Raw genomic sequence first — 17,707 nt, 5'->3', positions numbered from 1 at the left:
CCTGTTGCGGGCGGCTGTGCAAGGTTTATCTATCAACACGAACCGGTACACCTACACAGGGAAAAGTTCGCACAACGCGAAAATGGAGCAGTTATCGATGTCAGCGAATGAACTAAAAATCATAAAAATTTTAGTTGGTAGGTTTATATATAGTATGTAGCACAAATAAACAGACATAACACTCACGGTCTCATTCTTCGCACACTGTAACAGTCATTTTAAATTTAGTTTTGGTTGGGAATGTGTACGAATTCGTCGAAGTGGTGGTTTTGACGTAGAACTATGTTATTCAGGAAGGTAGCTGGTACAGGGTGTCATTCCAAAAAATCTTTCTCGAAAAGTGGTCAGGTTTTGAACACTAGTAGCTTAGTGGTTTTCCGATCGATTTTCAATATTCTTACACTAATGGATTGGAAAATCTTCTAAGAATTGGCCCAAATGAAGAAAAATATGGATTCTTGATGTTGAAAATTGTAAATAATGAACCTATGTTTTACCAGAATTCTCGCTTCCTGATTGGTTGGAAGATTCTTAACGATGATCTAAACCTATTCCAATTTGATATCTGTGCTTGGGAAGTAAGCCAAAACAAGTGACCAAGTTTCGTCATTTCAACACGATTTCTTAACACCGCGATTAATCCTAGACCATTTTGATGTCCTTGCTTGGGAAGTACGCCAGAAAGAATGACAAAGCCCCCTCGCGCCAACAGATTCCTTACGAACGCGATTAAACCTAGTCCAATTTGATGTCTGTGTTAGGGAAGTGTGCCAGAAAAAATGACACAAGTTCGTTGTCCCAACAGATCGCAAATTCCTTGCTGCGAGACGATTAAGCCTCGGCGAATTCGATATCTGTGTTGGAAAAATGTGCTACAGCTATAGTGTTCGGTTATAATATGACTCTGTATGAATACGCATACTTGCCGCTTCATTAGAAGTGTAGTGAAAAAATGTGCTGTTGATAAAATAGGATTGAGTTGGTAAAATCCCTTCAACGCGGGAAACCATGGGTAATATAAACAATCTTTAATTTCTGTAAGGTAACAGGAAAGCAATAGTTTGTGTTTTTGACTTTGTTAAATTGTTTTCAAATGCACATAGAAATAACTCTGAAAACTTTTGAGGATTGAACGCATGCAATATTACTACTTTGATAAATGTTACATACAACGCATGTAGCATGTATATATGTTGCATATAGCATATATACATGAAGAATCGAATGATTACAAGCATGGATACATGTTACTATCACTACAAAAAGACTTACATACGTAGTCCTGCGTCACCTGTATATGCGGTCGTGTCTTGTACACAACCCCTCTGATTTTTACAGGCAATCGAGGAGTTGACATGGATGTGCAAAAGTCAATTCCTGCAGCTTTGTTCATACGGAACTGCAAGGCAAGGCTTAACTCTCTAACGGGCAACACCGTAAAAACGATGCGATCAAGCTAATGACTATTTTATCATGAAAGTACACATAAAAAACCTTAACCCTCTAACGGGTAAGGCCGTCTGTAGACGGCCTTCGCTTTTGGAGCTCCAGAGCCGTATACGAAATTTGTTTTTAATTGGCAATATCGGAAATATGTTCTGTACAGATTTCTTGACATTTTGATACTAATATCATAACATTCTGACCATGCATTCAAAAGTTATCATCTTTCAAAAACAAAAAATCCGAAAAATTTCGAAAATAATTAAAGCGCGAATTTTCCATTTTTTACTTTTGTAGAAGAAGGACATCTAGAACAAAATGATTGACCTAAAAAGTTTTTCTATGAGTAAATTTCATGCATTATTTTAATTTTGTAATATATCTGAATTGAAAAAATATCTGGGCAGAGCGTTAGACATGAAAAAGGAAAAAGAGAAATTGGACTTTTTCTTACCTGGCGCTCCTGCAGATAATTATTTTTGCATGAAAATCAGAACTTAAGGTTTTTTCGTGTGTGCTTTCATGATAAAATAGTCATTAGCTTGATCGCATCGTTTTTACGGTGTTACCCGTTAGAGGGTTAAGTTCTGATTTTCATGCAAAAATAATTATCTGGAGGAGCGCCAGGTAAGAAAAAGTCCAATTTCTCTTTTTCTTTTTTCATGTCTAAAGGCCCCCATACACGTACGTACATGTTGGTCGAAAATGTTGGTGAATTCATGTTCGTCCAACACGCTCGCTCGTGTGTGAGTGCCACGAACCAAGCTGACAGAAGAAAATGTTCGGCTCGGCGCTCGGTCGGAATGAACCTCCAACATTTTGTTTATTTCCAACCCAACATATGCGTACGTGTATGGGGGCCTTAACGCTCTGCCCAGATGTTTTTTCAATTCAGATATATTGCAAAATTGAAATAATGCATAAAATTTACTCATATAAAACCTTTTAGGTCAATCATTTTGTTCTAGATGTCCTTTTCCTTCAAAAGTAAAAAAGGGAATATTCGCGCTTTAATTATTTTCGGAATTTTTCGGAATTTTTGTTTTTGAAAGATGATAACTTTTGTATGCATGATCAGAATGTTATGATTTTAGTATCAAAATGTCAAGAAATCTGTTCTGAACACATTTTGTATATTGCCAATTAAAAACAAATTTCGTATGCGGCTCTGGAGCTCCAAATGCGAGGGCCGTCTACAGACGCTCTTACCCATTAGAGGGTTAAGAACTGATGTTTCCTTTCCAAAGCGGCAGATCATTTGATGGCCAACTGTCCATTCATGACCATTTCGAGAAAGGAGGAAGGAAACGAAAACGGTTCATTCAAGCATAACGCAGTAGTAAGGCAACCTACCTGAATCAATTATTACGGAAATTCATGCGAATACCTACACGACGAAACAAGGACGACGAATGGAAACTCGTTACTGCAGATGGAAACTGCAGATCGCTGAATTTCGCAGGTAGTGACCGGTTGCTGCTCGAACAGCTTGAACACCGTACACTTGGCATCATAACTCTGCAGGAAATCTATCGCAAAGGGAGAAGGTATGGAAGATCCACGACGGAAAGGTCCAGTTTTACCAGAGTGGTGGCACTACCAAAGATCTGGGAACGGGCTTTGTAGGGTTGGACAGAATGCAGAATCACGAGATAGATTGAAAGATCACGAGATAGATCAAAGAAAGAATGTGTCTATTGAAGATAAAGGACCGTTTCTTCAATTACAGCATCATCAACGTGCACTGTCAACACAAAGGCTGACCCGTCGGTGAGAAGGAAAGGCTCGACGCGAGACTGGGGGCAATGTATGACACCTGCTCGCCACAAGACATTGAGATGGCCATCAGAAATATGATCACCCAGGACCCCAGTGATAGGACCCCATAATCTACACAGCGGCACGAACGATAACGGCCAACAACTTCGCACCTTCCAGAGACCTGGTGATTCGAAGCACATTTTTCCTACGCAGACATTCACAAAACCATCTGGAAATCACCTGACCAACGTACAATGGACCAAATTGACCGCTTTCTCATAGATGGCCGGTTATTCTCTAACATCATAAACATACGTTTCCTACGGGGTGTGGATATTGACTCTTGCCATCACCTAGTAGCAGTATATGTGCGCTCAAAACTGTCAACCATATAACAGACACGTCAAAGCCGTCCTTCTCGGCTGAACATCGGGACAACTAGTTAACCCGCCATCTGCCTCTGAACTACGCGCGAATGCTTGATGAGGCACTGCCTTCTTCCAAGGAGTTAGGTACTTCAAACCTCGAACACGGTTGGAGCAAAATACACTCGATGATCGGAGAGGCCGCTACCACAGCACTAGTTAAAGATCTCCTGTTTGATGTGGAATGCCAACAAGCGGTAGAGAGAGCATTGCCTCTGAGGAACAACGTGGCCATACACCGACAAGGAACGAACCACTTAACCACGATCCTGAGAAGTAAAAAGCGCCAAAAGGAGGATAGAGATCGCGAAAAATTAAAACAACTAATCCGAGCCAATGACACGCGCAGGTTATACGAGAAGGTGAACCAACTCGTAAGGACTACACACCGAAACCTAACGTTTGCGGGACGAGGGGAGGAATCTAATCACAAATGAGCGCGAGATGGAAGATAGTAATGTCCCAGCACCTGATCTCGAAGAAGTTAAACGAGAAATCGGGTTGCTGAAGACTAACAAAGCCGCTGGTAAGGGCCGCCTACTGGCAGAACTTTATAAAGATGGCCGAGAAATATTGGCAACGACCCTTCACTGCGCAGGGTTGCTTTTAAGATTTGCGAGGGGGAGAAGCTACCGGAGGAATAGATGGAATAACTGATTTGTCCGTCTACAAAATGGGTAATCGGCTCGACTGGTGAAACTATCGCGGTATAGCACTGGTAAACACCGCCTACAAGGTACTCTTCCAGATCTTCTTACGCTCGCTGTAACCAATAGCGTATCTCGAGTGTCCCCAGGATGCAGCGAGGGTTGTATTGTATTGTATATTGCTCGAATCATCTGCCAATTGACATTATCTACATGAAAAGTTAAATTTAAAACTAAAACTAATACAGCATCCTGGACCTTGTGATTCTTTTACTAAAAGCGCGTGAGGTAACATTTACGAAGTCAAACAAGTCTTCGACTAGCGTGAAGGTGCGAGTACATGACGTCAGTGGTTCATAAAATCCGTACATGGTCCGATGGAATCTAGTTGTCAGCAGACTAGATGAACGAAGCTGTCTACGTGAAGCTTTAAAATCAATTTGAAACAGTAAAACCGGGGCATCAATCTCATTATTGAGAAGCTTGGCTACAAAAGTCGCTTGTAGATTCTTCCGACGACTCTCTACCGTATCCAAGTCTAAGAGCTGGCAACGGTCTTCGTAGCGGAGAAGATTATTAGGTAGACGCCACGGCAAATGTCTTAGAGTGATACGGACAAATCTTCGTTGCACACGTTCTATTCTAGCTGTCCAGCACAAGTTTTGGGGATTCCAGATGATACAGGCGTTTTCAAGTATTGGTCGTACTAATGCGTAGTACAATGCTTTCAAGCAATGCGGATCTTTAAACTCACGAACGATTTTTGTGATGAATCCCAGTTGCTGCGAAGTTCTTGAGATGACAGCAGCTTATTGTTGGTTGAACGTGAGCTTGTTATCCAACAGAACTCCAAGATCATTAATCTGCTCGACGCGTTCTAGAACAACTCCGTTTATCTGATAGTCAAATAAGATAGGCACATTACAACGATGAAATGATATTCTAACACATTTGGCAATGCTTATTGTTAGCTTGTTTCTGTTACCCCAATCAGCGAAGATGTCCAGCAGTGTTTGCAATTGGCGGCAGTCGTCAACAGATTTCACAACTAGATAGATCTTTAGAGCATCGGCATATACCGCATCCGGAACCCAAAAGAATAGCAATATCGTTAAAGTACAAGGCGAAAAGCAAAGGTCCCAAGTTACTACCTTGTGGGACACCAGAAGTATTACAAAATTGACGTGAAACTGTCGAATTCAGCTTGACACGTAAAGTACAGTCTGTAAGATATGAGCTCAACCATGAAGTCAGTCTATCAGAAACACCCAGTTTAGAAAGCGTGTGCAAGAGTATTTGATGGTCTACTGTGTCGAACGCTGCCTGCCGGGTTGAAACAAGATGACGGCTTATCCTGTATACTGTTAATCATCACTCTTGATCCAAAGAGCTGGTATTGAAACGGGAGGCACGATTTTCCCCAAGGGTAGCCAACTCCTAGGTTTTGCAGATGGCTTTGATATTATAGCCAGAAACTCTGGACGTCAGAGGCAATCTACCCTAGTCTGAAAGCGGAGTATTTGAGGATTTGGCTAAAAATAAATGCATCAAAAAGCTAATACGGGAAAAGAAGAGATTCAAAAGAAACAAACGCGTGCCTCTCACGGACGGTAACCATTGACGGCGACAAACTAGAAGTGGTAGATGAGTTCATGTATTTGGGATCGCTGGTGACCGCAGATAACAACACTAGTTAGGAGATTCAGCGTCACATTCAAGCAGGAAATCGGGCCTTCTTTACCCTTCGCAAAATGTTATAATCAAGAAGCATACGCCACCGTACGAAGCTGACAATATACAAAAGCCCTAATTAGACCGGTAGTTCTTTATTGGCTTGAAGCCGTCACGCTGCTCACGGAGAACATACACGCCCTTGCCGTGTTCGAGCGCAAGTTACTGTTGACGATATTTGGTGGAGTACAAACTGAAAGCGGAGAGTGGCAGAGACGTATGAATTACAAGCTGCAGGCACTGCTTGGCGATATTTCCATCGTACATCTGGCGGGAGTCGGTAGGCCGGACGCGTCGTTAGGATGGCGAATGACAGTTCTCTTCAACAACCGCACCGGCACTAGGAAAGAGATCGCTCGCTCAGGTCGAAAGTGATTAGCGACCTCTGAGATGACTGGGAAATTGGCAGGCATAAAAGTTTATATGAAGAACTACATTGACGATGCTTTGAAGAGACACTTCCTCCCAGTAAATTTCGCTTTCATTCCATCAGTCTAGGCCAACTTAGGAGTGGTCTCAGCGAATTTATCAGATTTCATATTCTCTAAAGAGAAGTTCGCAGTATCACCGGATCTTAGCCCATTAGATTATTTTGTATGGAGTTATATACTTAGCAATATTGATAGTGCTACAGGGATGAATTTATATTTTCTCAAAGCGCGATTGGAAGAGATGTGGGACATGTTACAAGACATCGTGCGTGCCAACAACGATGGCTTCACAAACGTTTGTGCCTAGTGAATCAAAGCCAAAAATAAACGATTTAAACTAGCATTACTAGTCCACGTTATTCGTTACATCATGACTGCGTATAGAGTCAAATACAAGTAAAAACAAAACAAAAACACATCCGGTGGTGGTAAATTACACTAGACTTGCCGTTTTGTTGTCTGGCAGCAGATTGCTTATTTCTACCGCAACGACCGAATAGATAACAGTCTTCAAAACAAAAAATAATTATCGTCGTCGAGGCGAGTGAGTGATGCGCGGAGTGATAGAAATGGGAGAATATCAGAACCACATCAAATTACATCATGGAAGAAACGCTGTAGAAAATTACCCATTGGGTATTTTCTCTTGAAAATTTGGGTGGAAGTAGTTTAGAGTGTATTGTTTACACTGCATTTTTATCGCGGTCAGTTTTTCGGAAATTGAAAAAAATTGTGTCACCCGAAAAGCAACGCTGCGAATTTATTTAGCTCAAGCACCTGGAAAATTCTCAACTCTCTCATCATGGATGATGAAATTAATGTCAAGGCGGACTTCCGGTAGCTTCCGGGGCTACTGTACTTCACCGCCCAGCACAAGTTTGATGTTCCGGAGGAAATAAGGATGCAGAAACTTTCAAAGTTTGCCAAGAAATACATGATTTGGCAAGCGATCTGCTCATGTGGCAAACAGTTCGTGATTACCGGGACTGTAAACGTGCCGATCTACTTCAAGGAGTGTTTACAGAAGCGTCTGCTTCCGCTGTTGAAACAACACGAGGGTCCTATCGTAGGACTCCTACGATCTTCTGGCCGGATCTAGCTTCGTGCCACTATTCAAAGGATATCCTGGAAGTCAACGGGGTTACTTTCGTACCCAAGGACATGACCCTCCCCCCCCCCCCCCCAAAGCATCGGAACTTAGGCCCAATGAAAAATACTGGCCTATTAAGAAGCATGCACTACGGAAGCATCCTATGGAGGTCAAATTTGAGGAAGACGTGAAGAAAAAGTGGGTTGCCGTACAGAAGAAGCAGCAGCCTGGTGCTGTACAGAGCCTTATGAGTGAAGTTAATCGTAAGGTGCGACCATACGGTTATGGTATTGAAGTTGAATGAAATAATTATGCTTAAAGCTTAGATTAAATTTCATTGTCTGAAAGTTTGGAAAGGATCGGTCAATTAGGTAATTTTCTACAGCGTTTCTTCCGTGATGCAATTTGAAGTGGGACACCCTTTAGCAGTAGTTTAGTTAGTAAAACATTCAGGTACCAACCGAAAGAGCGCGGGTGCGAGCCGTACCTGTTATTGAACGACTCAACATATTTTTGGTCTATACATATATCGAAATTTTCTATTTCATCCAGTTTGTCATTCTTCCCACCAGACACTTCCTACCTTCCCGAAAAAGAATGAACTAGATAAATTTAAGTGTATGGAGCTTTAGATAAAAGTATAATTTATTTACATTCGTGAGCACGTTTTACGGCTGTTATACTTTGTTTAACACAAACTTTGAATCACATTGAATTTCACACTGTATTGTATCAGAGGTTAAAAATTCGCATAGTAAATATATAGGTACGACGAGCATCGGCAAACGATTTTATCATGAGAAAACAGAGAAGCGAAGAATTCAATTCACCCATAACTTATGATCCACATACATTCACGCTTCATAACACCGCTGAGTATACGAATACAGGTGAAACGCTAACGTGCGAAATAATACTTTCTGCTGCTTCTAAAGCAACTAACACTACTTTAAACTATTCTCTTTTCATGCTGGCTGTTATTATTTTGAACTACTTTCTGGCGTCCCCGGGCATTCTATACCCGCTAAATCGACCACACTCAACATTCAATATTCGTTGACCAAACTCGTGACTTTAGTCATGACCTTGAAATGCGGTCAGGCATATATTAATATTTTTTTGAAACGATGATTCTACAATTGATGAAGGGACGGTAAGGGAAAGTAATGAAGAAGGATTTTTTCGGGAAGGAAGGGGAAGGGTGGAAAGGAAGGGGGGGGGGTAATAGGTAGCTATGGTTAATAAGTTGTCGACAAAAGACAGGAGTCACAACGACAACTTGTTAACCATAGCTACCTATTACCCCCCCCCTTCCTTTCCACCCTTCCCCTTCATTCCCGAAAAAATCCTTCTTCATTACTTTCCCTTACCGTCCCTTCATCAATTGTAGAATCATCGTTTCAAAAAAATATTCAATATTCGCTTTTTGAACGAATTCCAATGTTCACAATGAGGTTATGTTGGTGATCAAATTCAAAGCCGATGGATGCATAATCGGCGAAGCCGGCGAATAGTGTATGTTCATGAGGGATGTTCATCGATTCAAATACCTAATCATTTTGTCCCGAATTCTCCAATCACCTAATTTCTATACCACATATAAGCAGCTGCGTTAATTTTACACAAAGAGTTTCATAAATATCTGAAGTAGGAGGAATGGTTAAAAATGTAGGAGATCTCTCAGACTTGTCAAAACAACACCCTACAGTTAATTGAAACTTAATTCATCATGATAACCGCACCACACAGTAACTCACCTCCAGATACTTGGCAAGACAGAAACAGCTCATGTCCTTCCCGAAAAGGTCCGGCAACTGTCGATATTTCCTTGCCCTGAGCGTCGAATATCCGAGGTTCCTCCGGTGGCACTGAAATGCAAGAGACATATATTGAACACGCTAATCCCAATTGAGTCGATCGTAACCTACCAACTAGCGTTAAGTTAACCCGATAGTTTCGCGTTGGTGAATTGAAATAATCCACCCGGCAGCGGTAAACACCGCCGTCCGTGGTTTTAATGTTCCGGATCTGCAGCCGCGCCTCCTTCGGCGAGCTACCCACCGAAAAGAACAACCGCTGGCCGAGATCGCTGGCAATCGTCGAGTGCTGGGCGGCCGATATCGGAACACCGGATCGGGAGTCCAGCGAATACAGCGGTATGCCGGTGGAATCCTTGAACCACAGCACCAGCTTCACGCCGTCCTGTGGCCCCGGAGCGGTGATGTCGCACGGTAGCTCGGCGTCGTGATCAACGGCGGCCCATACTACGCGGGCGGGAACTAATGATGAAATGATAAAAAACAAATAAAACAGTATCATTAGTACTGGTTTGATACGGAAAATTCCGACCTATCTATCAACATCATCATGCAAAAGGAAATGTATCTAATCAATCGATTTCGTTCACCGTTCGGTTATTACCAATCTTTATGATACGAAGTCGAAGCATTACGACCTGCACTTAACCCCTGCTGTGGCAATCGTAGCAATAATAAATTCTTTTTACATGCTGATGGGTCTTCAGCATCAGAAGTAAACAAACCCGTCGGCATTAAAACGAAGCTTTCGTTGGGCGTAGGAAAAAAGTTTCAATTTTCTCTAGGCAAGCATTTCGGAATATTCAGAAAAAGAAAATGCTATCGCCATAACTCTTGATAGTTGCTCCCCATTGGCAAATCATCAAATAAACGAGTTCCTTCGCGTTTGCAGAGCAGAGACTCCCAGATTGGAAAATCACAGTCCCGACAATTCGGCTCAGTCAATGATGGTCGTCGGCAATAAAGTCAAAACAATCACTGCCATTAATTTATTTCGCTACTCGGAGGTTTGCTTTGGTTTCGGTAGAAAAAAAACGTAGGCATTTTTTACGATTTCAGTTATTTGGAAGTTTATGGATGTAGCGTAATTTGGCTTCACTGATGCCTTGTGAAGAAGCAGCTTCAAAGAAAGCCTGCTAAAGGTTCTAAGCTTGGTATGGACAATTTGCAATGCTGAAGTAGGTCCTAGACGAAGAACGAATTCTCGTACGCGAGAAGTTTCATTTACGAATGCTTTTTCTCGACACGGCGAGTCTTCGTCTACTTTCCAGACATATAGACAAGAAACCAGCATTATGACCAATTTTGATGCTAACCATTCACATTCAAGCTAACCTGGTATTGATATTTATGGATTTTCTCTTCGCTATCGAGGAAAAAAATATGCTAGAAAATGATTATTTTTCACTATTTGTTCAAAAAATAGAAATCCTCTTGGTATTTCTACCAGTTTTGAGTATGACGAAGAGAATCTGCTGATCGCTTGGAGTTACTACATGAAAATTTGAGCTGTGATTCAAATTATTTTCACTTTTTTTATAGTAGTTGGGTAGCTCTTGCACACGGCTCAAAGAATACATGCATAGATTTTTGTAAATAATTGCTGCCTGTCCATGATAAACGAAAGAATTCTTGCTTATGACGAGTGAATTTTCGTATGACGAGCTCCCGCTGGAGCATGAAAAATTGTTCCACTGAGAAAAGTAAGTTCCGAAATATTTTTTTGGGTTAAATGGGTACAGGCAAGATGTGTAAGATTTATCTTGTGAAAAAAAACCTGAGTACTTGCGGATTAATTCTCATAAAAACTCGCAATAACGTATGGATCGTGTTTACGTATGACGAACAGAGTCCGTAACCCTAATTCAGACACGATTAGAGTAAAAGCTGCAAGCAGTTAAATTGATTGTAATGAAGTGTGTAATCGTTTTGCCTGGAAACAGCTCATCAAACTCCCGCAAAACATGCAGAACGATGAAAACGGTAGCATGGTAGACAGCGAGAAAAGTTTTGCAGTTTGCAATTGCATACTCAAAACTATTATTGAGTGCTATTCTGCTCCAGTTTAAAGTAATACTTCAAACATCCCAGATATTCGGATGGCTTTTTATAAATTAACAATCTATACCTATAAAGAAGGATTTCTGTCTGTCTGTCTGTCTGTCTGTCTGTCTGTCTGTATGTCTGTCTGTCTGTCTGTCTGTCTGTCTGTCTGTCCTGTGTTCCTTATAGAATCAAAAACTACTGAACCAATCGGCGTGAAAATTTGCATGTAGAGGTTTTTGGGGCCAGGAAAGGTTTTAGTGATGGTTAAAGACCCCTCCCCCCACTAAGAGGGGGGGCTCCCATACAAATGAAACACAAATTTCTGCATAACTCGAGAACTAATCAAGCAAATAGAACCAAATTTGGCATGTGGGTGTTTTCGGTGACAAGAATTTATTCTAGGGTAATTTGAGACCCCTCCCCTCTTTATAAGGGGAATTAAAACTCCTCTCCCCTTTAAGAGGGGGGGTTTCCATACAAATTTCCTCATAACTCGAGAATTAATCAAGCAAATGGAACCAAATTTGGCATGTGAAGGTTTTCGAGGGCAAGAAAATTTTCTATGTTGAATTAGGACCCCTCCTCACTTTAAGAGGGGGGGCTCCTGTACAAATGAAATACCAATTTCCTCATAACTCGAGAACTAATCAAGCAAATGGAACCAAATTTGGCATGTGTGTGTTTTTGGAGACAAAATTTTTTTCTATGATGAATTGGGACCCCTCCCCACTTTAAGTGGGGGGGGGGCTCCTATACAAACGAAATACAAATTTCCTTATAACTCGAGAGCTAATCCAGCAAATGGAACCAAATTTGGCATGTAGGTGTTTTTGGAGGCAAGAATTTTTTCTATGATGAATAAGAACCTCTCCCCACTTTAGGAGGGGGGGCTCCTATACAAATGAAATACAAATTTCCTCATAACTCGAGAACTAATCAAGCAAATAGAACCAAATTTGGCATGTGGGTGTTTTCGGTGACAAGAATTTATTCTATGGTAAATTGACACCCCTCCCTCTTTATAAGGGGAATTGTAACTCCTCTCCCCTTTAAGAGGGGGGGCTTCCATACAAATTTCCTCATAACTCGAGAACTAATCAAGCAAATGGAACCAAATTTGGCATGTGAAGATTTTCGAGGGCAGGAAAATTTTCTACGGTGAATTAGGACCCCTCCCCACTCTAAGAGGGGGGGCTCCTGTACAAATGAAATACAAATTTCCTCCTAACTCGAGAACTAATCAAGCAAATAGAACAACATTTGGCATGTGGGTGTTTTTTTGGTGACAAGAATTTATTCTATGGTGAATTGAGACCCCTCCCCTCTTTATAAGAGGAATTATAACTCCTCTCCCCTTTAAGAGGGGGGGCTTCCATGCAAATTTCCTCATAACTCGAGAACTAATCAAGCAAATGGAACCAAATTTGGCATGTGAAGGTTTTCGAGAGCAAGAAAATTTTCTATGGTGAATTAGGACCCCTCCCCACTTTAAGAGGAGGGGCTCCTGTACAAATGAAATACAAATTTCCTCATAACTCGAGAACTAATCAAGCGAATTCAACCAAATTTGGCATATGTGTGTTTTTGGAGACAATTTTTTTTTCAATGATGATTTGGGACCCCTCCCCACTTTAGGAGGGGGGGTCCTATACAAACGAAATACAAATTTCCTCATAACTCGAGAACTAATCCAGCAAATGGAACCAAATTTGGCGTGTAGGTGTTTTTGGAGGCAAGAATTTTTTCTGTGATGAATTAGGACCTCTTCCCACATTAGGAGGGGGGCTCCAATACAAATGAAATACAAATTTCCCCATAACTCGAGAACTAATCAAGCAAATAGAACCAAATTCGGCATGTGGAGGTTTTTGGAGGCAAAAATATTTTCTACGGTGAATTAGGACCCTTCCACACTTCAAGAGGGGGGGCTTCTACACAAATGAAATACAAATTTCCTCATAATTCGAGAACTAATCAAGCAAATGGAAGCATATTTGGCATGTGGGTGTTTTTGGAGGCAACCATTTTTCCCATTATGAATTAGGACTTCTTACCTTTTTAGGAGGGGGGGGCTCCCATTCAAACGAAATACAAATTTGCTCATAACTTTAGAACTAATCAAGCAAATGGAACCAAATTTGGCATGTGAGAGTTTTAGATGGCAGAATTTTTTTTCTGTGGTGTATTACGACCCCTTTCCCTTTTAAGAGGGTGGGCTCCCACACAAATGAAATACAAATTTCCTTATAATTTGAGTACTAATCAAGCAAATGGAACCAAATTTAGCATGTAGGAGATTTTTGAGTCTTGAATTTATTTTATGATAGTTAGAGACCTCTCACCCCTGTGGTAGGGGGATATGGACTCTCATACAAATAAAACAGAAATTTTTGCGAAACTCAAAAACTAATTCAACTCGAGAAATTCGAGACTCTTCCATAAAACATTAATCAATAACAAGACCACAAAAACTATCTATAGTAACACTAGATCATTCAGGACGAGCCGGTCGCGAGTGTTGCCGGTGACCCGCCGTCGGAAGCGCCGCCCACTGGGGGGCTTGCAAAACTCGAAATAGTGACAAAGATCATCCGAGATTCATGATTTATGTACAACACAGGTTAATTTGTGGCAATACGAAGTTTGTCGGGTCAGCTAGTTTTAAATAAACTGCGATCGACAAATTTACAAATTTTATAGACTATTCAAAGAATAATGTTTGTCTTCAACTAGAATTTACACAAGAAAAATTATAATGTGATTAATGGGTAGAAAACAAGCATTGTTAGCGTAAAATATTGGCTAAAAGTGCAAACAGCTTATACTCTGTTGACTCTTAATGTCAATTAAATCACCCTTGCCAAATTTCATGGAGCTTCTTATGGGGAGACATTTGATATTTTTTTCCCACAAGCACACCCGCATTATCATCGAGGTCTGCATATCGCTTCAAGGACTGTCGACTGTTCGCTACACAGTAAAAGTAAACATCAAAATGATGGATCGTTTTTTTATTACACCCGGGCCGGTCGTTGTTTTTTCGTTCGTTGACGATAGCACAGCTGGGAGCGCAGCTCCACTAACTCCAAGCATAATTAGCTATTCGATCAGAATTATAACCGAACCGTGAAAACATTCATAAGTTCATGCGACATGCCATGCATACTATCTATCGAATTTTCTACGACTATCTTAGCAGACACTGAAAAAAATTCATTACATATTTTTAGTTCGTTTTATGGCGTATTTTTTCATGCAATTGCTTCTATCAAAGAGTGTTGAACAACAAAAAATCACATAAAAGTACATACTCGTGTCCACAGTTGCAGTGGTGGGTGTAAATTTTCCTGTGAAATAAAATCAGTTTCAGTATCGCATATTACTTCACTCGATGAATAGGAAGATGAAAAGACAGAGCTCATTCCCGGCGAGATCATCGGGAAGGGTGTGGAAAATCGCTGAATCTTTGATGCGAGTCCGGTGTCAGTGTTTATGTATGTGAGCGTGTTGTTTGTATTGGATCAAGAACGTTTGCTTCCATATGAATCAGTAATTAAAAGGACCATCAGAGATAATCTATTCATCGCCATCCCGTCAAACGATCCAACGATGGGCAACACAGCACAAAGAGCTTCTACTCACAGCCGGAATGAAAAACATCAAAGCTTCGTGATGCGCTGTTTCCGGACCACCTCCATCAATTTAGCAGATTTCGAAATCATTCCCATGGCGGCGTAGCTGCAATAGTTGACGCTCTCAGGGCGATTGTAAATTCATATTTTATTACCCCACCACCGGATCTTCCAAAATTTCCCCATTAACTTCCACGTCCTCCTTGCAGCCACTGACTCATCAAACCACGTAGCCTCTCGCTCCTTCCTAAGTGGCAATCCGAGAGTCCCCACATATGTTTACCCAAAATCAAACGTCCCTATACAGCATCTTAAAGCATATCGGCTCGAATTTCGCCGACTCCTCCGTAGCTACGGCATTTAACATCTCTGTTTCCAAAGCGCTAATTAATATTTCCCAGAAAACTATCCGTCTGCTGTGTCAACCCAGTACGGCTGTCAGAAGAGATTCAGCAACGGCGGCATCGTTATAAAATGACATTTTTTCGCCGACCATGTGAAAATAGAACACATTTTCATAAATCATCATCTTCGTTCGCTACAGTTCATTCCCCCAGCGGCACCGGACGTGTGAGGCAGTGTTGCCGGTTGAACTGTGAACTGGCATCGGTTGCGGTTTCGACTGTTCCACTGCCAGTTTGGCAACATTGTTATGTGTCATCTGTCTTCCGCTGAAATCATTGCGGTGCGGTAGCGAAGGCAACAGTCAGTGGCGACCATATTTTTTTTCGTTGCCGTCGTGAGGTTTGGAATATTTTACCATAAAAGCAACACCCCTCGGGAGGTTAACTGACGGGGTAAGCAGACAGGAAAGTGACACGGGCAGGACAGATTGCGTCGCAAAAGTGATGCGTTGCGGTGGGACAAACTGTTTTACTTTTTTTTCAGGCGATTTCGACGAAAAATTAAAACACTCATTGAAAATATTTGCAATAGCGCAAATGGCTAACTCATGACTCATGGTGTTTAAGCCGACGACACTGTCTGTGACATCTGTTGTCATTACAACATCAAATATCAAATATTTGAAATTGTTCCGGGATGAAAAATTGTGATATTCGGTTATCCAGAAAAATTATTTCTAACTAATTTTTTTATATTTTGTGTTGTATGACAAAATAAAAAAAATTTGATCGACATCGTCAAAATATATCATCTTTTACACATCTTCTATGTAACGAAGCATAGTTTGCTTTACGATTTTTATCTGCGACAACATGAAAGTACTAAAATTATTGCGAAAAGCATCTCACAGAAAAGGCATTATTTTTATTTTTACTTTATTTTATTATTTTTCTTTAATTTCTTCGGTGAAATCAAGACCAAAAGAAGAAAAGACCTACGTTCAGAATGTAAACAACCAAATTGACAGTAATTTTTTGTTTGACTGTCGCACGTAGGAGTATATCAGTCAAAAACCTGGCCAAAATTCAAAAATCAAAATGTGAATGAACCACGCGCTATTTATCATTGTTGTATTGTTAGATACTTATAGCATCATATGTCGGCCATTTTGATAACATCTCGATTGTTTATAAGACTGTACAGCTGTCAAAACCTTGCTATAAATCGCATCGTGATTTTTTTGCAAGTGGTCCGATCAGCAAGGTTGAGTTCCTGCTGTGTTTTTGATATTTTTTAGAAACTGCCACGTAAAAATTCAATATGGATAATCAAGACAAAGGTATGTAGAGTAAATTTGAGCACAAGTTTATTTATACACATTTAGGTGAAGCCCGTAAACCAGGCTTGGAAGTAGCAACTTTTTGCTTTCTTTTTTAAGGTATTTTTTTACAAAAAAGCAATTTTGTTTATGTTCTAAGCATCTCTAAGCAAAAATTTTACCATCATAAGAAAGGTATGGAGTTCCAGAATAATGTTGCGAAAGAAAATCTCACGCATCCTCACGCTCTCAATTTATTTTTGAATTTGAAGTTGTGACGATTTTTCACGCATTTCACAACTTTATCAATTAGTTGTGTTTGTCATGCATTAGTTAAGAAATTTCGATGTATTCTTTCAAATTCTGAGAGAATTGACCGGAAATTTTCTAGAAACCAGCTCTTTCAGTTTATACGGCAATGTCCTGATCGCTCAATCGACAAAACGGTTTTGTTTACGGAAAAAAACTTAAAGAAACTCTTAAATGCCCTCCGAATCACTATCATGTACTGAAATATCAATTGAGTGGTTTTAAAACACAGTTTAAACGCACATTGACGACTTCTTATAACCATAAGGTTCGGTTTAAAGAGGCAAACAAAACTTGGATGAGCTCTACAATCAAGTCATCTACTTGGTCTGAGATATCAAATGCATGTCGTCCAAGTAAGAAGTTTGTAGACTCTTCTGAGAGAAACTAGCGAAGCCTGGAACTGTGAGAAAATGTCCCAGTTGAGATCTTAAGTTATGCAACACAAATAAGTCAAAAATCTGTGGGAAATACGACGGTTTCCAGCATCATTAAAGATATCACCTAAAATCCCTCAAAAGCTTTAGAATTAAAAAACGCGCTGACAGCTGTACAGTTAAATGCTGTTCAAAAGCATTCGCCACTACATGCTTTAACTATATTCGTCGTTTCGAAAAAGCAGTATAAAATTATATATTCTTCAAACAAAAACATTTATCCTTATTATTCGCTTTTGAAGAACGCTAAACGAAACTGCTATTCACCAGAAGTA

At 40.5% G+C, this 17,707-nt stretch overlaps 1 protein-coding gene across 1 annotated transcript in view; it reads right to left on the bottom strand.

The window, feature by feature from the left end:
• Nucleotides 1-16,748, bottom strand: part of LOC128745603 (hemicentin-1) — a 149,410-nt gene extending 132,662 nt beyond the window's left edge. The window contains exons 1-5 of the mRNA XM_053842681.1: nucleotides 16,745-16,748; nucleotides 16,645-16,668; nucleotides 14,703-14,738; nucleotides 9,457-9,807; nucleotides 9,286-9,396 (exon numbers count right to left, since the gene is read on the bottom strand). Of these exons, the coding sequence (XP_053698656.1) occupies nucleotides 9,286-9,396; nucleotides 9,457-9,807; nucleotides 14,703-14,738; nucleotides 16,645-16,668; nucleotides 16,745-16,748 (526 nt within the window). The remainder of the gene's footprint in view (nucleotides 1-9,285; nucleotides 9,397-9,456; nucleotides 9,808-14,702; nucleotides 14,739-16,644; nucleotides 16,669-16,744) is intronic.
• Nucleotides 16,749-17,707: the final 959 nt, after the last annotated feature.

The sequence above is a fragment of the Sabethes cyaneus genome, chromosome 1, assembly GCF_943734655.1.
Source record: "Sabethes cyaneus chromosome 1, idSabCyanKW18_F2, whole genome shotgun sequence".
Taxonomy (NCBI): Eukaryota; Metazoa; Arthropoda; class Insecta; order Diptera; family Culicidae; genus Sabethes; species Sabethes cyaneus.
The sequence above is the reverse complement of the archived record's forward strand: the minus strand, read 5'-3'. Positions and strand labels throughout refer to the sequence as shown.